We start from the raw sequence: 23738 nt of genomic DNA on the forward strand, positions 1-23738 counted from the left end.
TTTATAATATAATCAACTTATTCTTAGAATTTGTTTAATAGAAATTAATTATTGGATTGATGGCGCATTCGTCATTTTTAACAAGAGTTGTAAAAATGGTGGATGCGCAACAAAAAACTTAATTAAAATATTCAAATGAATCAGGATAAGATAATTGAAAACATAAAATTAACTGCCTTTTGGATGTAGTTGTAATTATACAATTTGTTTGCACATTCACGATATTTAAACATTTATTAAACATCAAAATCACATTTTTTATAGTATTTTAAACGTTACTTTACTGATTAATCAAAAAAATTTAAATAGTACCTGTTAAAAATGGATCTAACAGTGAATAAAATAAATTACTTTTAATATAATCAACTTATTCTTAGAATTTATTTAATAATAATTAATTACATACAACTAACATGTCTAATAATAGTATCATAAATTGTCGATTTCTTTTAACTTTTAAAATTTTATATAAACTTCTTAAGAAACCTTCAAAAATTTCATAATTTTGTCGAAAGAACATTCTGACCTATACTCCATTCATATTAAGTACGGAGTAACATAACATGACCAAAACTTTTCCTTCACCGTGTTTCAAAGTTTTGTATTGTATGCGGAATCTAAAGTGTTATTACGAGGACTATGAAAATATTCTTATTCAAATGAACATAGACTTATCACTAAGTAACTTTTTCCAAAATTATGGAGAATAATTAATACATTTTTGTGCAAATTTTTAATTATTTTTTTATTTATCTAAATGACAAAAAGGATGCCGTTTATTGATTTTTATTTCACTCCATACCTTAGGTGAATACACAACAAAATAATAATAAATTTGTTTAAAATTTATTTTGTAACAGTTAAGAATGGTGCACTAATGGCTCAAAAAGAAATAAACCCTCGATACACCCACGTTCATAATGTCTTTTTGTTATTTTTTTGACGACTGTAACCCCTTAAAGTTTGTGATCCTGCATCCCTGTATATTGAAATGTCTTGCCAAAATCCATTTCCATAGATACAATAGTTTAACTGATGACTAAAGTCATTTTCTTTTGGACTTGCCACGTAGAAATTAACGGCCGGTTTCAAACTAAGATAAATTATTGTTTAACAATCGTGAAACCGGCCGTAACTTAATGCAGATAACATTTCCAATAATGGTTGACCCTCAGAATCTACCATGGGAGGTGCTTGCCCACATATTCGAATATCTGCCACGAAGAGACAGGCTGGCTTGTTCTATGGTGTGTCCACAATGGAAAGATGGATTGGACTACTTCAAATTATGGAACACTTTGATCGTACACATAGATACTGATTTAATGGGTAAGTCTCAGTATAGAATATGAGACTAAATTTGGTGCATTTAATAAGACATAATTTATCTCTTCTTCACACTAGTTAATTTAAATAAAATCAAAAATAAAAATCCAGGAATACACCATTATCTATATGAATGGCCCAAATTTCAAGTGCCCAAATAACCCTAAAAGAACTAATTTTTTATTTCCAAATTTGAAAATTATAAGTTAGTGTAATAAAGTTAAATATACTAATATACAGTTGTTATTTTCAGAACCCAGTACGGTGCTTTTAGTTAGATATTTTAACAAATATATCAAGTCTTTGGAAATTGGATGGTCATATCCTCAAAAGTCCACAGTACCTCGATTACCATATAAGCATAAAGAACTGACGAAGAGAGCAGTAAGATTATTCAGCATTTTAAATGATTCTCTTGTGCAACTTAAATCCATTAAAATATTTGACTGGTATGACCGATTTAAGAAAATCAATTACCATTTAACAAGGTTTTTAGTGTAAGTATTTTTATGACTAGGATAGTATTGGGTTAATAATTATAATATTGTTTATGAATAAAATTCGAACATCCAGAAAATATTTGGAACTTTGCCAATTATATTTTATATCTTGAGTTTATGAATTTGCTTGGTAAGGATTAAATATTAATCAAACAGATATAAAAAATTACTGGAATACACAGTCATGATCATTTACAGGAATACACAGTCATGATGAACTTCAGACTAACGATTAGTCTTTAATAATTAATAATTCCTATTTTATCTGCTCTTAGTTTATAGTATTCCAATAATGTTTCATCAAATACAGTATTATTCAATCAATAATTTTAATTAATATACATTACTACGAAGTTGTTTTTACTACCACAAGATTCAATTATTCCTCTGATATTCGAAGTTTATAATTAAAATCAATGATGGACGGTTTACTATACAAATTTTATTTAGGTACAAATAGTCCAATAAAATTTTACAATTGAAAGCAAAATTGAAAAACCAATAAGTGTTTTTTTTTATTTATGATTGTGTCAAAATTGTTTCCAAAAATATACTGCAATAATATTAGTTTTATTCTAATGATTTTTTTCCTAAATCAGAATATTATGATTCATGGTATGCTGTAGTATATTATAGAAATACAGTGATGGTCATTTTTATAGCAACTTTTTAAAATGTCAAATGTTTTAGCCATAACTCTTTTATTTATTTGACGTCTTAATATGATACTAATTTAGTTTTGTTCTTTTATTTAGTATTATATAAACTACTATATTCTTATTCTGTAAAATGTTAAATACACTGTTACTCATATGTGGAACAACTTTAGAAATTTTCAGTTATCTTAATAAAAGTGTACATTTAAATATACATAATATTGTCAGCTATAATATAAATAATTATAATAAGTTGAAGACTGTTAATAATTCATAGAGAGATAATTTTGTCCATTGAAAAATAAAGATGTACTGCATTTTTTACAAAATTAATTAAATTAGATTGTCATTTTAGGTACTGATATCCAGTTTAAGTAGTACAGCTCATATTTTAATATATTTTAATAAGATGCTGTACTTATGGACACTACTATAACTAATTAATTGACAAATCAATATTATTCCATAAAAATGATTGTGTATACAATAAAGAAATAATCCATTGCATATTTATATATTATTGTTTCTTTTCTCTTTACTTTCTTAATTTTAGCAATGGTTATATTGGTTCATGTCCACATTAATTACTTTGTCAACTTAAGAATAAAAAACTCGTACAATTTTGCGCACAAAAGTGAAACAAAAGTCAAAAGGGATTTCCATTTTACTTTTTGGAGTTTTAATTTTATGGCATCATAGGGAAGTTAAAACTAAGATATAATCTATCACATTATTCACGTACATTAATAATATTTGACCAAACTAACCACCTTTTTACAATGACAAATTGTACCTTAGTTTTGACTGAAAACAAACCCTAACAAATTATTGGGGAAGTTAAAAAATATATAATCAATGGAGATACCATTTACGTAATTCATGAACTGCTTAAAGATAAATGTTTTCAATTTGACATCCCTTAAAGGTGTTGGAGATTTATAAGTTTGTATTAGATTCATTTATTAACTACAAATCATATTTCTTAAATTTTTAGGCGACAGGCTAGCCTGAAAAAAGTTACATTTTACAATGCCAATCTGCACAAAAATGACTGTCTTAAACTACTCGCCGCCTGTCTTAATTCAAAAAGGACAATAAATTACTTGATCATTCACAGTTATCACTATTATCAGTCGGCGTTTGACTCACCGGAATTTCTTAGCTTCATGGAACAGCTGTGCAACTTGACCGTATTAGAATTGGATTATTTTATACTTTCAAGAGGTGTTATCGATGCTATAATTACTAGCAGAAATAGGTGTTTGAAAAACTTGGATATTAGCATTCGAGATACAGATGCCTTCGGCAATCCTATTTCAGAACATGAGTGGAGTCGATTAGGCAAATTCTGTCCGGAGTTAAAAGTATCCATTACTATCAGTAAGTTCCTATATTATTATGTATACTCCCAATAAGTAAATTTAATCATGATTTAATATAATGTATTTGAACAATTTATAGAGGGTATCCCAGAATCACCATCAAATATCTTCTTAATTCTTAGGAACGTTCTAAGATATGTTTTCCTTTGGCATCTCCAATACATTTTTTTTAAATGACTGAAATATTTGAGTTTTTGAATAACCAATCAAAGAACTCTTTTGATCCCGATCAAATATAATGAATATTTTTTAGTACACTTAAGTAATTTTTTCATATTTTTAATCAGTAGTTTAATTATTTAATCACCACAGTCATGATAGTAAATATTTAAATTTAATTTGAAATACTTTTGAACATAAATCCTGACCTTACTTAGAAGTTTCCTTGATTCTCTAATTGGTTAAATATTTGTTCTCCATTTACGTTTTCCATATTCACAAGTACTAGTCTCTATTTCCCGCATTATACCGCACTTTTTAATTTATAAATATTATTTGATATGTTAACAAAGTTGGGCAAAAACTAAACGAAACTTACAGTGGTCTAAAGTTGTCAAAAAAAAGTAATACCAACTTAGTATACCCTTTTACTTTGTTATTGTAAATTTGGCTTGAAAATAATTTTTACAATTTCAATATTTTAGAAACGCCATCTAGGAGCAACAGGTAGTTAAGTCAAATATTAAATAATTAAATAGAATATGGTATTTTACACAGATTAATATTTAAGAATATATATTTTAAAATTTTAGATGGGAATTCTGGTAATTATTTTTTTAGAAAATGATAATTTAACACCAATGTGTGGCGTCATCTAGTAGTGTATAGATGATACTACTACATTGAATCACAGATATATTTATTTAAATCGTCTGTTTGTATACTATGAAAGTGGACGTTTATGTTTGTATAATCTTATCTAAATTAAGTTTACTTTTGATTTTGTGTTTGATAAGCAATTTTTGCTTAAATATTCCTTTTCGTCCTTTAAGAATTTACATTTTTCTTTAAAATAATAATAATAATATAATCATTTAAAAAATGTACAACTCCATGCAGTATTTGAAATAATTATGTAATGTTTTGCTGTCCATCTATTCTTAATATACTTTTAACTCATGTAGTATTCTGTCATTTTCTGAGCATCCATTTGTCAATTTTTACCAATTTTATGGTTTTGTTGTGGAGAATGTAGAAGAAGTATATTAATATTGTTTTGAACGTGTATTTACAATGTTTGTCTCTGTTAAAATCTGTTGTTATTTCTTCTTAAGACTTCAATATGCTTAAAGTACAAAGAAAAATATCATATACTCACATTGAAATTCATTATTTTTGATGAAGTCATTTACTGTACGATAAAAAGTTTATTTTGGTTAAAAAAAATGAAAAATGGTAAAGAGAAATATATCTTGGATGCCTTAGAATAGTATTGGAACACCCTATATATTATCAAATCAAAAATATATATTGATTTTTATAATATTTTGTTTTTTATGAATAATTTACGGATTAAATTAGAGTATTTTATTCTAATTAAGTTCAAATAATCTATATTTTAGGAAATATATGTCATTTTGAGGAAGTAAATTTCTTTTTGAAGCCCAACATACCTCTTTTCTCATTCTCAATGTATAATAGTAAAACTTGGGATCAATCAAGAAGTAGACAGTTTAGGAGGACAATATATTTGTTATTTAGACAATATCATCGCACATTAGGTAAGAGAAATTTTAAAAATATTACAATATAATATTTTATAATTATTATAGAAACTGTAAATCTACAACTAAAAGAAAACAAAGAAGTACTGGACGATGTAATAATAACTTTGATAAAACGATGCCCTAATTTAAAAAGCATAGATTTTCATGGAGTTATTTCAAACGTTGAATTTTTACGGGACTTGTGTATGTGTCAATTAAGAGGAAAAAATAGTAAGTTGTATCTACAATCATCTACAATCTACTATTAAAATCATTTAATTATATCTAAAATGATTATATAAAATTTTTGTCTATTAATATACATAATTTAAAAATTAATATAAATACAAATTTTATTTCTAGATTTGAAGTACTGCCATGTCTTGCCAAAAGCCTTAAATGAAGATGATCATAAAATTATTAGTGGAATTTATAAAGATCTTAAGAATGATATAATCAAAGAAGACATAGAATTCAAAGTAATCAACAATACAATCAAAAATCAAGTGTATGTGTATTATTAAAACAATCAAATTATTTTATTTGTTTTTGTATAATAATAATATGAAATGTAAACTGCCTAAAAATTTTAGTCACATACATTATTATTGTCCTAAATGGAGAAACACTCCAGCAACTTTTTTATTTATAACTCTAATTAGATGCAGCTAAAAAGATAATCAATAAAAACGTCTGCGCATGATGGATTTTATGAAAAAAATAATTTAGGTCCGTTGCTGACGCTCACTCAAGAAAAAAACCGAATATTCTTTAGAATACATTAAAGTTTTCTTTATCTAAAAATTGAATTATAATGTGAGTTTATTACGCAATTAAATTTTTGTTACTCCGTACCTTGTTTGAATGGAGTATATATAAAAAGTTTGATTTATATAGTAGTGGTCATAATTAATAGCAACTTTTTAAACTATATTAAAAATATGAGGTGTGTAGTACTTGAATTGAAAAAGAAATGTTGATATTCATATTCGAAATTATATAATATAACTATACTGTGCTAGAAACGGTGGGTGAATCCCATAAAACAAATCTGGGTAGTCCTTTGAAGTATCTCCAACGAACTTATTTGTTTTTGCACTTTTTATAATTTTATTAATTATGTTAAATTTGATTAAATGAAAAAATAAATTTTTATTATTTATTTTATATTATAACTGAGTTATAGGCAACCACGTTCATGATGTGTAATCTCAGTTGCATAATTTATATATTTTAAAACGTATGTAAAGTGTATAAATTTGTTTCGGTAAACATTGGCACACAAATTAACAAATTAAATTCTAAAAATAATTAATTACTGAAAAGTGTTTACTAATCAGTTTTAAGATTGGTAGCACTGTAAGAAAATTAAATGGTTTTTGTGTATCCAATAGCAACGTAAACCTAACAAAACATGTTTCAATAACATTGACTGACAGGGTTTTATCTGATACTTTTGTCTACCGTCACAAATGGCTGCTCTACAGGAGGATACAATGGATGAGACTCTGGGGCCCAAACAAAGAACGGGTGTCAGTGAAATAGACCTTCAAAAACAGGACCAAGAGTTTAAGTTTCAAAGCCACGAATCATTTGGACCACAGGCATATCAAATAAAACCTAGTTTAGAAGACAAGTATGTAAGTTTGCTGTTTTTTAAAATTGTTTGTTAATTTAGTCTCCAATAGATTTAAGGAAATTCCTGTGAAAGAAATTATTCGTGATGTAGTCTCTGGTCAACTGGCTGGAAAGAATTATGAGGCTGACAAGGTGAAGAAGTGGACAATAACAATAGCTAATGATGTTAATGAAAGGGTGAGAGGTCTGTAAATGTTCACTATTAATTCCTTCATATAAATATAAATTTACTTATAATTTAAGGTCTACTAATGACCAGATATCGGCACATAGTGCAAGTAATCATTGGGGAAATGAAAGGTGCAGGTGTCAGAACAGGAGCTAGGTGTATTTGGGACTGTGAATGTGATGCATATACCAGTGAAGTTTTTATGAATGTAAGTATTCTCATTTATTTAAAATAATTAATTTTAAAGTGATGTGATTTATTCCACAAAACAATTTATTTTTACAATTAATTGAGTCTCCAAAGTATATGTTTAATATTATTATTATTTTTGATTGTCTCAATAAGTTCTAACATTGTCATTGAGAAATTTGCATTACATCATACAATAAAGGTTTTTTTCCAATAATTGACTTTATTGTAAAGTTTTTATATCCCTATAATTAACAACATTGATGTTATAGTGGATCCTAATTAAAACCAAATATTCTAATTAAGGGGCACACCTAGTGTGCAATTTTGAAGAAGTCTATACCTTCATAAATAGCATACTAAAATTTCAGATAAATATCTCAAATAACCCGCTTAAAATTAATTTTTTTTATTTGAATATTTCACTGTATATTTATTATTTATACACGGATGTACTCTCCAAAGTTTAAAACATTTGATGCAGCAGTTTTATTTTAAAAAATTCCAAAATCACATGTTTTTTAGGTGCACCATTGTTATATTGTTTATAATTTACAAAAAAAAATATTTTTTGTTACAGGATACAATGTTTTGTTTGACAACAGTGTTTGCTGTATATTTGTACTGAACAGGAACATAATTTAATTTTTAATATATGAGATTGTAAATATAAATGTACTAAGTAGAATAAAAGAATTGTTTCTTTTTAAAATAGTTTATTATCTGCTAAATTTTGCTGTATAATTACTTATTAATTTCTTAGTTCAACATGCATGATTCATAGGTAGGAATCAGATATTTAATATTTATGAAAGCATCTTCACCACCGGTACGTTCTAAAGTCTCCAAAGTTTCATTGACAACGTCACCCAAATTGTCACCTCTTGCCTGGCTATAATCAATTGTGTCACCGCAATTAACTGTAAATTAAGCATAAATGAAATAAATTAATAAGTGGGGCATCACCACATACCATTTCTGTCCTTGTAAATATTAAGAGAAGGCAATAATTGTCGATAATAGGGAACTAAAGCTTCTCCAATCATGTCTCCGCATTTAACCAGTTGCTGAATAACTTTAAGAGTTGCAATCATAATGGTTTTATTTCTTGTATTCAAAGCGTCTGAAAATAAGTATTTTGTTACTAAATGATTGGACTTGAACACCTAAATACCTTTTATTGGAATAATCAGTTGTGGAATGCACGGAAATACCTTCGACCCTCCTTGTGTCAACATGTCGTGAATTGCTTGATGAGCGAACAACTTATACGGGTCTTCCGTCTCCACAAGGCCTTCAAAGAACATGGGAAGATAGTAATGGAAGTCCAATTTCATGATGTCCGCCTGAAATGTGACACACGTTTAAATATTAACTTGAAAATTCATAAAATTTGACACATGTTAACAGTGATTAAATAATTTTTACCTTCCAAACTAGTCCCATTCCGGCTGCTTGTTTTGCGATTGGTAAATTGCCTCTTTTGTAGTTTTCTCTAAACTTAAATTTTGTCACTGGCTTCTCCTTGAAAATGCACTTCGCTGGAGGCAACACACATGTGTTTTTCTGCATTGCTTGAATTGTAAATGCCGGCACGATTCTGCATTTCTTTTGCTTCTTCGTACCCGGCATGGGCTTTCTCAAACTGCTGCGGAATTCCTTTCCAGATACCATCGTAAAGAAGGCGATTTAGTTGAATAAGATGTGTATATTTGATGTCAAATAACAGACATACTGAAATCCGTGTTATAGCAACTCTTATTAGGCGTTGTCATGGAGAGCTTTATCAATGACCTACTTTATAAGTGAATAGTTTTTGAGAAATTTCTGGATTCCTATTTATCTCCTTTCATTTGCAAATTGTTTGATTCGAATTAATTGATTTAAATTTGGATATTGCTTTAGACAGGCATATTTTATAAATCAATTAATATTTTTAGTAAAATTTTGGAAAACATTTCGATTCATCTGTGAATTGTACTTGGAAACAAATATTCATGTCTCTGTATTAATATTATTAATAGTATTTTATTATTCTTGCAAAAAACATGTACACATGATCGCAGACAAATTCCTTGTTTTTTTTTTTCAAATGGTTGTGTGATGATAACTCTGACTAACATTACTACTAAACATATCAAAGCTTTTCCTCCAACAACTTCACGGTCAAATAGATTGTCATGGCTCTCAATGAGCATCGTACTGTCGTTTCTTAATTTGCCAATAATGGATTTAGTTTTCCTCAATCCAATATTTTTATAATTCTCATTCACTGAGCAATTTTGACCTCTTATATGTAATACATTCTTTTCAACGCCCTTTATGTAAAATGATTTCATAATAGTCCGTCAATAATGTTGCCATATGTGTATGAGTGATGAGTCACGTAGATATTTCTCTAATCTAATCTAATTATTTTCTTAAGAAGTACTTTCTGAAGATATTTACTTTCTAAACACGCTGTGTGTATATATATAAGGTGTTTCTAAAGTCGATGGTACAAATTTGGAAGCAGCTAGAACATATCAAATAATGAAGAAATACTAAATAAAATTTACTCCAAATTTACAGAAAATATAGCCCCTTATATGTTATCAAACAGAATAGGGAAAAAAGATTTCCTGGAAAACGATTTGGATAAGATAATTTTATATTTTATTATTTATTATCAGTTATATATCCATGTTTCCTCTTCCAGCTAGAACATATCCAATAATGAAGAAAGTCTAAATAAAATTTACAGCAAATTTACAAAAAATGTAGCCCCTTATATTAAAATTCAGTTGTATCTAAAGTAGGAATGCATTATCCTAAAATACTTACCTACAATTCAATGTATTAAACTTTCCATAATGATACAATACCTCTTCTATTTTTTTGTCTAACATTCAAAAACTGAATCAGTATAAGTTTTCACAGAGCATGAGGTGTATTGAAATTACTATTGTATATACAGGACCCTAGGTATTGGAAATCTGCTAAGTACAGGGTGGAGACTTTAAGTGGAATGAATTCGAACTGAAAAATTTTTCAAAAAATTCCAGAAACATGTTAACGTTTAAATGTGTTTACTTCCCAACTTTTTTTTCCAAAAGCAACCCTATGGCGTGTGACCCCTCATTGGAAAGGTGACAAAAAAACGAATTCAGCCAACTAATTGCATTTAATATTTTTAAGGAGGTTGAGAGTTGCGTTGAGAGGTCATTCTATTATTCTATGTTCAATATTTACCAGTAATTTTATAATTGAATTTTATTTTTCATAGTCTAGACATAAAATAAATGTTTATTCTTATTTTATTGTCCAAACATAATGAGTAATATGATATCTGTAATAATGTTTATACAAAGACATTGGTTTATCAATTTTTAGAATTTACTTATATGAAAGTATGAAAACTAAAGGACATTTACAAATAATTTTACCATAAAATAAATAAATAAATATTTTTTATTATATATTATTATCATTGTTTATTTTAAAACTGTAGTTATATTTATATGTACCACATTATGTTTCTTTCTCTCTTTCTGTGAATATATGCTAAAAAACAGTTTATTCCAAGCAAAGATGTGTTTATATCAATCAATACAAAAAATAAAACCATGTGAGTTAATAAATAAATTTATTAAATTGGTCATCAAAATTATTATTCTCGCCTTCGTAATTTTCATATATATTTATATGTGGATCGTTTGCAATTGCTTTGTTCATATTATTAATTGTTTCCTTTAGTTCAGTTTCTTTCGATTTGATAAGCAGATTGATTAAAACGCTGCAGAATATTATGATCAAAATTACAAATATGAAAGGACATAAGTATCTCCAAAATATAGTACAACAGGTAGAATGACAACCTTTTAGAAAAGCCTTCGGAAGGGATTGGTTATTATCTGAAATGAACACAACAAAATTACACTTTATCAAAGATAGATGGTTATAATCTTAAAGTGCACTTAGACTGCTAATTCATCGTAGAGTTTCGTTGTGAATGCTTTTTCTCAGCGGTGAATCTATGTTATTAATAAATATAAATAATTTATTATGAAAATGTTAAAGGCACACTTCAAAATAATATTTGAAATATATTATTAAAATATTACAAATTGCCACTGCATTTTAAGGTTGGTGTTAAGATTACATTCTTGATTTGAACAGAAATAATTGGTTATCATTGTGATAGAAAATCGGAAAGGAGCATCCATATTGTGAACATAAAAATGTCTAAACAGATGATGCAGTCGACAAGTCCAACATTCAACCGAGGTAAAATAATCACAACTCAACGAGAATAATGTCCTACATCGACAGATTGCTCCAGACGTAACACCGGCAACGATAAAATGAACAAAAAGTACAGACCATGTGCCTATAGTGGCTGTGGTCAGTCATGGAGATAAAACAGTTGGATTAAAGTCGATGTGAAGTGTTCAAAGAACCGTTCAGAATAACTAGACATACGAAATGAGATGATGTGATGTGGGATCAAAAAAGACGCTGACAAGGTTAAGAGAAGAATTATAATGGAACAGTGGATAAGTAAATTCATTCAGGGTGCAGAGATTCTAAGGATTCGGAGTATCAACGTCGAAGAAGAGGCTGTCTACTGTAATATTTATTGCAGAAGTATCAAGTGTCGAATAAAATTGCATGGTTTTGTTATGTCGTTGGCTGAAAAATACGAAGAAGTCAGGAACATACATTGAGACAATTAAATAATTAATTAAGGCAATTGACGCCACATTCGGGTAAACTAATTTCAATTATTTTTGTGAAATCAGTTACTAAGAGCGTTAGAGCAACTGGAAGAACTTTTGAAGGCCTGTACCTGTCTTAATTGAATACACTCTTAAGCATGTATGTGATTTTATAAATATGAACTTCTTAAATCGAATAATTCGAAGAAACTCACCATCTGATGCCATTATGATGGACCTTATATGAGGTTTGACCCTAATGTAGCTTCCACACTGGTTTAAGATACTTATTTACAATAATTTATCATACAGAACAAATATGATATGTTATCAAACAGAATAGGGAAAAAAGATTTCATGGAAAACGATTTTAATAAGATAATTTTATATTTTATTATTTATTATCAGTTATAGACCTATGTTTCCTCCGTTAAATTTTAATGTTATATATAGATTTAATTAAAATACTAATTACAAATTATTTGTAGTAATAAAATATTAACACTGTACTTTTTGCCAGCCCAAAACAAATAATCATAAGCAAAATTAAAATCTTTATTTTTTTATTGTTTAACTATGAAATTGTTGGATTTATAAAGGGAAATTAATTTTCAATATATATTTTTTAACATAATAATCAATTTTAAAAAAGCTGCTCTACTTTCTGCCTGTAAGTTCAAAGTGATTTTAATGACGAATAAAATTCTGAAAATTTAGAAACTGTGACTTCACAAATTACATCAGGAGAATCACATTTCAAGTAAATCTTGATTTATTCAGCCTTAGTGTCAAGACCAAGTCTTAAAACATAGATGTAAGCTTTCCTAGGAACCACCTTCAGAGGACAGATTGAAGATTGTTTTAAGTTATCCTCAGTTACTGTTTTCTCTTTGGGTTTTTTATTTCTTCTTAAGACATGACTCCATTCCACTTCTTTTTATACTTGATTGCCGTATTCACAGACTCAGGACATTTCCTGTACTTTTGGACAAACTCTTTGGTTTGGTAATCACATTTTGATCTAGCTTTTCCATCTTGTCAGTCTACTTTTGTTTAGTAGAAACATTTGGTTTGAATTCAATATTGACTTAAGAGTTGCACTGTTGTTTTATTAAATCGATTTTACTAATGAATTTATTGCGATTACTGATAAGTAAATCTTCGTGTATGATAATGAACTTCAATCATCATTGTTACCTTCCTGTGGTGCGAAATTTAATAAATTATAGATAATAAGGAATAAAAATATTTATTGAAACACCAGTTTACTTCAGATGTATTTATTTACTAAAATTATAACAAACAAGAAGTCAATTAGTACATAATACTGATCCCAAATGTACTTTGGTTTTCGATTTTATATTTAATACAGTTTAATAAAAAATAAATCATATTATCATAGAGCCTCAACCTGAGATCAATATGTTTTAAACAGATGACAAAATGAACAAACCGATGACTACATTTTATATAAATATGTTTTAAATGCTCTGTTAAAAAATATTAATTTGTTCATTAGTCACAGAGTCTTTCAAAAATTTAAGTTTTGTATAGACAACATTACAACTACTATATAGTATAAAATTGTATAGGTATATAAAAAGTTTATGAAAATGTAAGAAGTCAAAATTAATGATCATGTTTCTAATATATTTCTAATATAATATTACTTTATATAATATATAGAACTTAAATACAACAAAAATAAAATTTGACATGTAAATTACTACACTTATTTTAAGATGGTCAATAATTGCTGTAAGAATACGTTATATAATGGAAATACAACAAAGTTTTCATTTAAATTTATAAGAATTTGTCTGTCCGCCAAATGTTTGAGACTAATTACATAAAGAAGTTTTATTTGTGGGAGTTATTAAATAAATCTAAATTAATACATTAAACAAATAAATAACTAACTAAATTTGTCTAAGAAGCTTTATTACTTGTACATTTATTTCAAAGAATTCTGTGTTAACATTCAAGAGTTTAATGATCCAGTCAAGTCTTTAAAAATTGTTCTGTACACAAAAACTCAAGATTTCAAAATATCAGTCCATATGGTACTCCTGGAGAATGGAATGATGGCTAATAAAATTTTTAACTATTACATTAATGTTTCAAGTCCCCAAAATAATATTTTTATACAATTTTTATAACTTTATATGTTATTAACTTTTTATTTGATTAAAACTACTACTTTTGTAATATGTGGACAAGATACCAATAAAAAACTATCATTTAAAAATTATTGATATATTTAAAATAAGAAGAAAATGGACTTGAGGATGAAGTTGTAGAAACAACTAAATTGGGTATTCTAAGGTTCTAAATCTGTGATGTTTAAAAATAAGTGTCAAAAATATGCTGTGAAAAATTGACTGACTGAACTGATAAATTCAGTTCAAGTACAACAAAAATAAGTAATAAATAACATGAAAATAAAACATTTTTATTCTATTTTTGTATGAAATAATTTACTTATTTCATAAATGTATTTTTATAATACTTAATTAGAAAAGCCTCAAGTTTTCAAATATGGTTTTATAGATGGAAGTTGAAATTAAGAAAATTGTTAGTAAAACGTATTTGTCTATTCTACATGTAAACAATCTAGTTCATTCAATAAAGAATTTTTATGAATTAGTTCATATTAACCAAAAAATCGATTATTGCACTAAAAAAGTATGAAATATTTGTAGTTCATAGAAGAAACTAGTTTACATGAATATACTTTCATAGCACATCGGTACATGAACACATAAAGAAACAGCACCAATGGTTTAAGCTTATGTTACAAGTATTAATCGCTATCACTATCATTAGCCGAGTTTCTAATAATCAAAGGAGTACAGCTTTTATCTTCAAGTATACCATGTTCCACCAAATATCCTTGTACATCATCAGGCATAAAATCATTTCCTAAATCATCAGAAAGACGAATGAAGTTGCCCACTAAATTACCTGACTTGTAAATAAGCAAGGCTGGTACTCCATCCAGTTTGAACTTTTTGCTCATACCGGCACGAGAACCTACTATTGCACAAAACTTTACATTTTCGTAAACCTTGCACAGAGTGGTTAAACAGACATTCATCGCCCTACATGCATCAACGTTGTCCTCATAAATGTGCACAATAATTGTGACTGATTTATGTTCTTTGTCAATGGCATCGAGAAATTCTTGCCCATTTTGTAACATAATAAGTTTACCTGGAATTCTATTGATTATAATTTGATCAAGTATTGAAACATTGAAACTTACCAAACTTAATATTATGGTTAGTTTGTTGTAACATTTCTTGCATGCGCTGCTTCTGATAGCTAACCAAGAATTCATCATCTAAAAGTTCTGCCAAATCTGGATCTTCTAGAGCGGCTTTCTCACGTTCTTCATCTAGTGCAGTCTGAACTGTTAATGTTAGTTTTTTCATTAGTTCAATTTTCTCCCTTTCATCTTCTTTCCTGCGTTCAGTCTCCAATTGTTTGTATCTTTGCCAGTCTTTAATGACTCCTAATAAACATTCGTAATTAGTTTTACATACCCATATTAATATCTCAACGAGTGTACCTTTAGGACCGGTGTTTGTGGAGGTACCTTCCCACTTATTTACTTCCGGAGGAGGAGCACTTTCCTCCTTAGGTGGATTTTTATTAGATTCTTCAGAGTCTGATTCATCATTATCACTCTCTTCGCTGCTACTACAATAATTGTGGAGCTTTTCCCCCAATATTTTATCTTCCAAAGTAGCCATTTCTTTCAACGGATTGCAATTAAAAACGGTAGAAACGCAGTAATTTCACTTAATGCTAATTTAAAAATTACAAGTAAACAAGATAATTTGACAATTGACAGAGTTCGTGGTTATGTCATTTATTCAAATTGTCACCTTGCGGCCCACTGTAAACAGAATTCCCATTAGATAAATTCATGAAATGACGATTTTTATTATTATTATTATTTTGGTTGTTAATTAATTACACGTAAGTATACCGGTATAAATATATAATTAAAAACAAAACTAGAAATCACCCGATTTTATTTTACTCTATAGTCTATTCACATAAGGTAGGAACTGAAATAAACATCACTTAAATATACTCCATTCAAACGACGAAGGGAGTAACATAAAAAAATTATTTCATACCTATTTGTACAGTATGGCACTTAATTTTTTTCAAACTTTATCACAGAAATATGTTAAATCAGTATGTGAAAAACAAAATTAATCAAGAATACCTTTTTATTCTAAACAGTGCAGAAAATATGCACAACTAATAGTTTTAAAAAATATTCAGTGACATAGGAAATAGACCGAGAAAACTAGTAATAGTTTATGATACTGTATAATTATGAAAAAAATTTATTACGTTGAACTGTAAGTATATACAACTGTATCTATCTTATACAACTTTTGTGTGTTGATAATATTGATCAAATTTCATTGTTTAGTACCATTTGTTTCAAATGTAATCTTCTTATTTTTCCCACTGAAGTTCTCGGTATATCATTAATAAATTTAATACCTCCTCGTAATTTCTGCTTATCTGAAATTTTTCCTTCCAAAAATGTTTCAACATCACGTTCACTTAAAAGTGAGTCTTTATTTTTTAAAACGATAAGAGCCATTGGATGGTCTCCGTCGTGCTCATGAGGTAACCCAATAACCGCAGCTTCTCTTATTAGTTGATGACTTTCAAGAATGCCTTCCAAATACGCTGGTGCTACATGCCATCCTTGATATTTTAGCATTTCTTTCACCCGATCTACTACGTAAAAGTACTGATTTTCGTCGTATATTACTGTTGGTAGATAAATAATTTTAAACTAGTTACACATATAACTTTATTTGTTTACCTATATCTCCCGACTTCAACCAACCATTATTGTCGTAAGCTGATGATGAATCTAAGTTGTAATAGCCATTCATTGCATACTTGGTTTTGTACCTCAATTCACCCTTTTGATTAGGACCCAATGTTTCTTCGGTATCCAGGTCTACTACCTAACTCAAAGGTAAATATTATCATAATTCCATTACTTTATCAAAAGTCTTACTTTATACCAAATTCCAGGAACTGGTTTTCCACATGATAAAGGATGTTTAAGTTGTCCTAGTAGATCCAATTTATTATTCACATCAAAAGAACTTAAAAGACCACCACATTCAGTTTGTCCGTATGCATGAATTATAACAGTGTTAGGAAAATAATCTTTCAATGTTATCATCATCGTTTCAGAAATGGGACAACTGCCTGTTAGAACAACTTTCAAGTTTGAAAGATCAACTATAGGCTTTTTGATCATCCTCAGTTTATTGAAATCAACAGGGGTTATAAACAAGCTTGAAATCTTAAACATCACCATATAATACTAAAAATCTATTTTTATAATATTTATTACCTTATATTTCTCTAAAGTATGCCAAAATTTATTTTCATCAAAATTTTCACAAACCATTCTAGCCTGTCCAGTAAATACAGCTCTTATTAGGACACCCACACTAGAGATCCAGTATAAACCAGCATAATTTAATAAGCATCCATCCGATACAACTTGTGGTTTAAAATAGTAATTACTTAAATTACATGTATCTCCGTAGTTCCATAATTTTATTTGATTTACCACCTGTTTCATTCTACTGTAATGACTTATACAAATTCCTTTAGGTAATCCAGTAGTACCACTGCTGAAGAATATAATTGCAGTTTGTTTATTGTTTTTTATTGGGCTTGGTTTGAAGTAACTCTCATTCTTTTGCTTCTTTAAATATTCTGTGAATTGACAGTATTTATTTGAAACTCCAAAAACGACTAATTCAGTGTTAATTTTTGTTTCATACAAAGCTTTCTCAATTAAATTGATTGATTTTTCAGATACAAATATTATTTTTGGATTTACTTGTTTAAGTAAATGTGCTATTTCTGTACTTGACAGGGAAACATCTAATGATGCCACTTTAGCACCGATGAATTGTGTAGCTATAAATGGTACACATGTATTAACATGATTTTCACTACATATCGTAATAATATCGTCTTGTGTTACTCCTTTTGTTAGTAAAGTTATGGCAGTTCTAATACATCTTTGTAGAAGGGAGTCGTAGAAATCAATTTCTTCAGTTTCCTCTATGTACTAAAAATTTGATACATGTAAATAACAAAGACGTTTGTGTTTTATATGAACCTACAGTGATAGAAACAACTTTGGAATATTTATTTACTTGTTACAAATGTTACTGAACTAATGAACAATAACTTAATCACTGTTTGGCATCTTTTAGGTATAGAATTTACTGGACTCTACAATATGTCAAAAGGAATTTGTTGCCATTGCTCTTGTAAGGTTTGAAGAAGTTCTTGTTTGCTTTTCATGTTTTTTGTTCGAAAGTGACGGTCTAATAGTTTCCTAATAGACGTGCTCAATAGGATTTAGATCGGGGGGCTGAGACGGCCATTCAAAGACAGTTAAGTTTGAGATCATAGTCTTAAAATATTCCTTATTTTCACCACTGTATATGTCTACTTACTTGGGCAATTTTTCTTCCATTCTTAACCATGCAATGAAATAGTTCATGACCTAGTCCTTTTTCGTTAGGTTCGTATTCTGTTTCTTCTGTTTTTATTATAAACTCGTCTGAAATATCTATTTGCAAAAATATAAATATTTATTAAGAATGAAATATATTGTTGATTTCACCTTTATCCATTATTCAAGTGTCGAATGTTTCTTGTTCAATATGGGCTTCCACTTACAATACTTATCAATACTGGACATTTATATTTAAACTTGAACAATATTGTTTCAGTGGTGTGATGATAAATATAATGATAATAAAGTTTAATGATTTGCTTTAACAATAACATGCTTTAAAATAAAAAAACGAATAAAATACATTGTCAATAAAACAATTTAATTCATTTACTTCATTATCCATATCTAAACTTCATTCAAGTCATGATATTAGGATACGTTTTCACTTCTATAGTCATACTGAAAACAGCAAATGGAGGTACATTTTGAACGTTTTAGATTTCTTAAATTAATCAAATAAACACAAATTACACATTACTTTGACCTATCGAATAATCTACCATATTAATTATACAGTTCCAAGAAATTAATATACCACCTACAACCAGCTCGCAGTCCAGACCTTAACCCAATAGAACATATCTGTGAAACATTCTTGGAAGAATGGTTAGGGCTTCAACTTTTTCAAAGACTTGAACAAACACTTGATAAATAAAACAAATAATTTACAGACAAATTTATTACAAGGAGTACCTTGATTTAAACTTCTAGTGCATATAAATATTAAACTTACGAAATATGTATTTTATTTACCTGATTCAGGACTACAGTCTTATATTCATTTGTAATACCCATTAAATTTCGTTGTTCAAAACCATCTGTTTTATTTGTAATCTTTTTATTTTCCCCACTGACGTCCTTGGTATGTCATCAACAAACTTAATCCCCCCTCGTAATTTTTGTTTGTCTGAAATTTTTCCTTCTAGAAATGTTTCAATATCATGTTTACTTAAAGATGAGTCTTTATTGAATAAAGTTATAAGTGCCATTGGATGGTCTCCATCGTGTTCATGTGGTATCCCAATAACCACAGCCTCCTTTATTAATGGATGACTTTCAAGGATACCCTCCAAATAAGCTGGTGGTACGTGCCATCCTTGATATTTTAACATCTCTTTCACACGGTCTACTATGTAAAAGTACTGATTTTCATCATATATTACTAATAAAAGATGAACATTAAAATAGATTTCAAATATAAAACTGTGTGTTTACCAATGTCTCCTGATTTTAACCAACCATCCTTATCGTAAGCTATTGATGAATCTAAGTTATGATAGCCATTCATTGCGTACTTGGTCTTATATCTTAGTTCACCTTTTTGGTTAGGACCCAATATCTGTTCAGTATCCAGATCCACGACCTAGATTGGGTGTAAATATAATAGGATTGTAATATTTTATTGGAACTCTTACTTTATACCACACTCCAGGAACAGGTTTCCCACATGTTAATGGATGTTTAAGTTGTTCCAATACCTCAATTCGATTACTTACGTCAATAGAACTTAAAATGCCACTAGATTCTGTTTGTCCATAGCCTTGAAGTATAACACTGTTGGGAAAATAATCTTTCAATGTCACCATCATCGTTTCAGAAATGGGACAACTGCCTGTTAGAACAACTTTCAGATTTGAAAGATCAACAGAAGGCCTTTTGTTCATCCGTAATTTATTGAGATTAACAGGTGTTATGAATAAACTTGACACCTTAAAGAATATGTTAACTTAAATATAATCATTAATGGTAATTATTACCTTGTACTTCCCCAATATGTACCAAAATTTATTTTCATCAAATTGTCCACAAACCATTCTAGCTTGCCCAGTAAATACAGCTCTTACTAAAAGACCTACACTAGAAATCCAGTATAAACCAGCATAATTTAATAAGCATCCATCTGACACAACTTGTGGTTTAAAATAGTAATTACTCAAATCACATACATCTCCACTGTTCCATAATTTTATTTCATTTACCACTTGTTTCATTCTACTATAATGACTTATACAAATTCCTTTAGGTAATCCAGTAGTACCACTGCTGAAGAATATAACTGCAGTTTGTTTATTGGTTTTTATTGGGCTTGGTTTGAAGGAACTTTCATCCTTTTGCTCCTTTAAATATTCTGTGAATTGAGAGTATTTATTTGAAACTCCAAAAACGACTAATTCAGTATTAATTTTTGTTTCATACAAAGCTTCCTCAATCAAATTTACTGATTTTTCAGATACGAATATTATTTTTGGATTTACTTGTTTAAGTAAATGTGATATTTCTGCACTTGACAGGCAAACATCTAATGATGCCACTTTAGCACCGATGAATTGTGTAGCTATAAATGGTACACATGTATTAATATGATTTTCACTACATATTGTAATAATATCGTCTTGTGTTATTCCTTTTGTTAATAAAGTTATGGCAGTTCTAATACATCTTTGTAGAAGGGAGTCGTAAAAATCAATTTCTTCAGTTTCCTCTACGTACTAAAAATTTGTAACATGTAAATAACAAAGATATTTTGTATGAACCTATTAGGTCTTTGAATAAGTTCTCGCTGCTCAATAAAACTTACTTTGTTTATACAAAAATGAATTAGCATACACTGAAATTGAAAGGTTAAGAAATTCCATACACATAGTACTGGTATTCATCTTTTGAAGGAATAGTAAGACCTTATTCAAGGTCCTAATATATTTTTACTTACTTGGGCAATTTTTGTTCGATTCTTAACCATACAATGAAATAATTCGTGACCTAATCCATTTTCATTAGGTTCGTAGTCTGTTTCTTCTGTTTTTATTATAAAATCATCTGAAATATATACGAATTTGCAAAAAATATATATAAAGCATAAAATATGTTTAGTTAGTTTTACCTTTCTCCATTTTTTATTTTTTTACTCTCACCTTTAACCTCGGATACAATACTAGTAACTTGTTGTTGATATAGTTCAGTACTACCCTTTTATCAACGACAAACATTTATTTATATTTAAATTTCAACTTGTTGATTCAGTGGTGTAGTAATAATAACGATAATAGAGTCTAATAACATGAATTAAAACAAGAATATACTTCAAAAAGGTTTATTTAACATAATATGTTAAATTATCTCATCTTCTTCATCATACACATCATCATATCTAAGCCCTTCTGGTTCTCCTCGTAAACTGGAAGCATTTCCATTTTCTTCATCCAAGCCATAATTTTAGGGTACTTCTCCATTTCCATAGGCACAACGTGCATCATAGAAGTCATCGTAGCTACAACACTGAAATCAGCAATGGACAGGGAATCCCTGGCCACATAATTATGTTTCTGGAGGTAACGTTCCATCATATCGTAAGCCTCCATCACAGGTTGCATCATTTCCTTCGGTACCGTCTTCATTTCGCCCATAAGGAGGGCTTTCTGAAGAAGTATAGGATAATTTTTGAAAGTTATGACATTGGGTTACTTACGATAATTACGCCGAGCCTTGGTTGGAGCACACTCGCATCGAAGTACATCATTTGGTCAATGGCGGCCCTCATTTGCACATTACTGGGATACATTGAGTCATTTTTGCCATACCTTCCGACCAAATAAGCCATAATTGCATGACTATCGATAACAATCAATCCGTCGTCGTTTAGTACTGGCACAGTGTGCTGGGGGTTCATCTAACAAAAAATAATACTATTAGTCCAAGTTTTTATATACTGGGAGTGTCTTACCTTCATAAATTCGGCGGAAAGATGCTCCTTCTTTTCCATGTCGACCATAACTTGTTCCATATCCAGTTCGAGCATTTTGGCGACCATCATTACAGCCCTAACAGCTGGCGATTGAGGGATCATGTACAGTTTCATAGTGGCAGGTTTTTACTTTTGCAAAGATTTGAAAAGATTTAAATTTTTGTTGTTATGGCGGCTATTTATATTAAAAAACAGTGTTATAAATTTAGATACCGAGGAAAAATATTTCTGAATAATCACATTTTTTGATAACGTTAACATAAACACTTAATTAACAAAGTTTTAATTTAATTAATAAAAATATAACATATTCTTACTTAATATCTATGGCATTATAAATTCCGGAACTTCTAAATTTATATTATTGTTATTTATTAGAAAAATTAAAAAAAATATATTTTTTTCTTAACATTGGTACTACTAAAGGAAATTTTCGATGGGATTTCCCAAAAAAACATGTAAACAGTTTTAAAATACAATGTTTGTTCAATATTATCGCAGACCAAAGACCATTTTATTATCGGATATATTTTAATATGCATATATATGGGACGTTCCAGTCTAAATCAGTATTTTTTGATTTCCACAGTCTTTATACCTTTATTGTTCAAAGTAAGAATGTTTTCTAATGATTTTTTTAAATAGTTCATTATATAATAATTTTTTTAATAGTACTAATAAAAGTGATATTAGAATATGTACTGTAATTTTTTAAAATGTTAAATATTTCAGTTATAACTTTAAAAAAAATTGTAAAATATAAAATAATATAAAATGTAACATTTTTTTGAACTGAGCTGGATATGAATAGAACAATTTTAATTTTCAAAAGATTTTAATTGATTAAATCTATATTATTTAACACTTTGTATTGACGTATTCAGCCAACTTCAACCAATGATGATGAAATAATTATAAGAAGTAAAATATCCGTAGTAAATAATAGATTTAAATTCACAGAGACCTTTCAAAAACGATAAGTAAAAAGTGCTGTAATTATCTCCATTGAAAAATAAAAAAGTACACAATTTTTTAAAGAATAAAATTTGATTGACCAGTTGCATATTGGATACAACAATTATATAAAAAGCAATAAATATTATACAAATTTGTAGTTAAGCTCCTATTTTTATATATT

At 28.5% G+C, this 23738-nt stretch overlaps 7 protein-coding genes and 1 long non-coding RNA gene across 9 annotated transcripts; 2 read left to right on the forward strand and 6 right to left on the reverse strand.

Moving 5' to 3' along the window:
- Positions 1-1032: 1032 nt before the first annotated feature.
- On the forward strand, positions 1033-6108 carry LOC109603368 (uncharacterized). The gene is made up of 6 exons (XM_020019861.2): positions 1033-1329; positions 1580-1823; positions 3477-3862; positions 5427-5585; positions 5637-5801; positions 5934-6108. Exons 1-6 carry the CDS (start codon positions 1140-1142, stop codon positions 6092-6094), a joined length of 1305 nt encoding a protein of 434 aa, XP_019875420.1. The 5' UTR covers positions 1033-1139; the 3' UTR covers positions 6095-6108.
- A 751-nt stretch (positions 6109-6859) lies between these two features.
- LOC109603388 (dynein light chain Tctex-type protein 2B) lies at positions 6860-8278 on the forward strand. Its single transcript, XM_020019883.2, has 4 exons — positions 6860-7206; positions 7259-7392; positions 7452-7585; positions 8147-8278. The coding sequence occupies exons 1-4, from the start codon at positions 7043-7045 to the stop codon at positions 8192-8194; spliced, it is 480 nt and encodes a 159-aa protein (XP_019875442.1). The 5' UTR covers positions 6860-7042; the 3' UTR covers positions 8195-8278.
- Positions 8263-9303, reverse strand: LOC109603387 (parkin coregulated gene protein homolog). Its single transcript, XM_020019882.2, has 4 exons — positions 8995-9303; positions 8741-8912; positions 8540-8689; positions 8263-8486 (listed from the first exon to the last, which is right to left on the reverse strand). Exons 1-4 carry the CDS (start codon positions 9238-9240, stop codon positions 8326-8328), a joined length of 729 nt encoding a protein of 242 aa, XP_019875441.1. The 5' UTR covers positions 9241-9303; the 3' UTR covers positions 8263-8325.
- A 1871-nt stretch (positions 9304-11174) lies between these two features.
- Positions 11175-12684, reverse strand: LOC126264596 (uncharacterized). Its single transcript, XR_007547278.1, has 2 exons — positions 12479-12684; positions 11175-11459 (listed from the first exon to the last, which is right to left on the reverse strand). It is a non-coding gene; the product is annotated as an uncharacterized LOC126264596 (long non-coding RNA).
- Positions 12685-13527: 843 nt separating this feature from the next.
- On the reverse strand, positions 13528-16187 carry LOC109603390 (phosducin-like protein). The gene is made up of 3 exons (XM_020019884.2): positions 15835-16187; positions 15529-15777; positions 13528-15476 (listed from the first exon to the last, which is right to left on the reverse strand). The coding sequence occupies exons 1-3, from the start codon at positions 16016-16018 to the stop codon at positions 15067-15069; spliced, it is 843 nt and encodes a 280-aa protein (XP_019875443.2). The 5' UTR covers positions 16019-16187; the 3' UTR covers positions 13528-15066.
- Positions 16188-16594: 407 nt separating this feature from the next.
- LOC109603385 (luciferin 4-monooxygenase) lies at positions 16595-19205 on the reverse strand. 2 transcript variants are annotated; one of them, XM_049963095.1, is made up of 6 exons: positions 18964-19205; positions 18794-18900; positions 17668-18399; positions 17323-17616; positions 17122-17269; positions 16595-17066 (listed from the first exon to the last, which is right to left on the reverse strand). In XM_049963095.1, exons 1-6 carry the CDS (start codon positions 18971-18973, stop codon positions 16699-16701), a joined length of 1659 nt encoding a protein of 552 aa, XP_049819052.1. In that variant the 5' UTR covers positions 18974-19205; the 3' UTR covers positions 16595-16698. The 2 variants fall into 2 exon arrangements, with proteins under 2 accessions (XP_049819052.1, XP_019875438.2); XM_020019879.2 differs by having other exon boundaries at positions 18794-18909; positions 18964-19204.
- A 191-nt stretch (positions 19206-19396) lies between these two features.
- LOC109603384 (luciferin 4-monooxygenase-like) lies at positions 19397-21822 on the reverse strand. Its single transcript, XM_020019878.2, has 6 exons — positions 21740-21822; positions 21569-21675; positions 20616-21347; positions 20274-20567; positions 20074-20221; positions 19397-20020 (listed from the first exon to the last, which is right to left on the reverse strand). The coding sequence occupies exons 1-6, from the start codon at positions 21747-21749 to the stop codon at positions 19653-19655; spliced, it is 1659 nt and encodes a 552-aa protein (XP_019875437.2). The 5' UTR covers positions 21750-21822; the 3' UTR covers positions 19397-19652.
- Positions 21823-21935: 113 nt separating this feature from the next.
- Positions 21936-22761, reverse strand: LOC109603394 (glutathione S-transferase 1). The gene is made up of 3 exons (XM_020019889.2): positions 22580-22761; positions 22325-22525; positions 21936-22274 (listed from the first exon to the last, which is right to left on the reverse strand). The coding sequence occupies exons 1-3, from the start codon at positions 22712-22714 to the stop codon at positions 21972-21974; spliced, it is 639 nt and encodes a 212-aa protein (XP_019875448.1). The 5' UTR covers positions 22715-22761; the 3' UTR covers positions 21936-21971.
- Between the last annotated feature and the right edge of the window lie 977 nt (positions 22762-23738).

This window comes from Aethina tumida, chromosome 2 (genome assembly GCF_024364675.1).
Source record: "Aethina tumida isolate Nest 87 chromosome 2, icAetTumi1.1, whole genome shotgun sequence".
NCBI lineage: Eukaryota > Metazoa > Arthropoda > Insecta > Coleoptera > Nitidulidae > Aethina > Aethina tumida.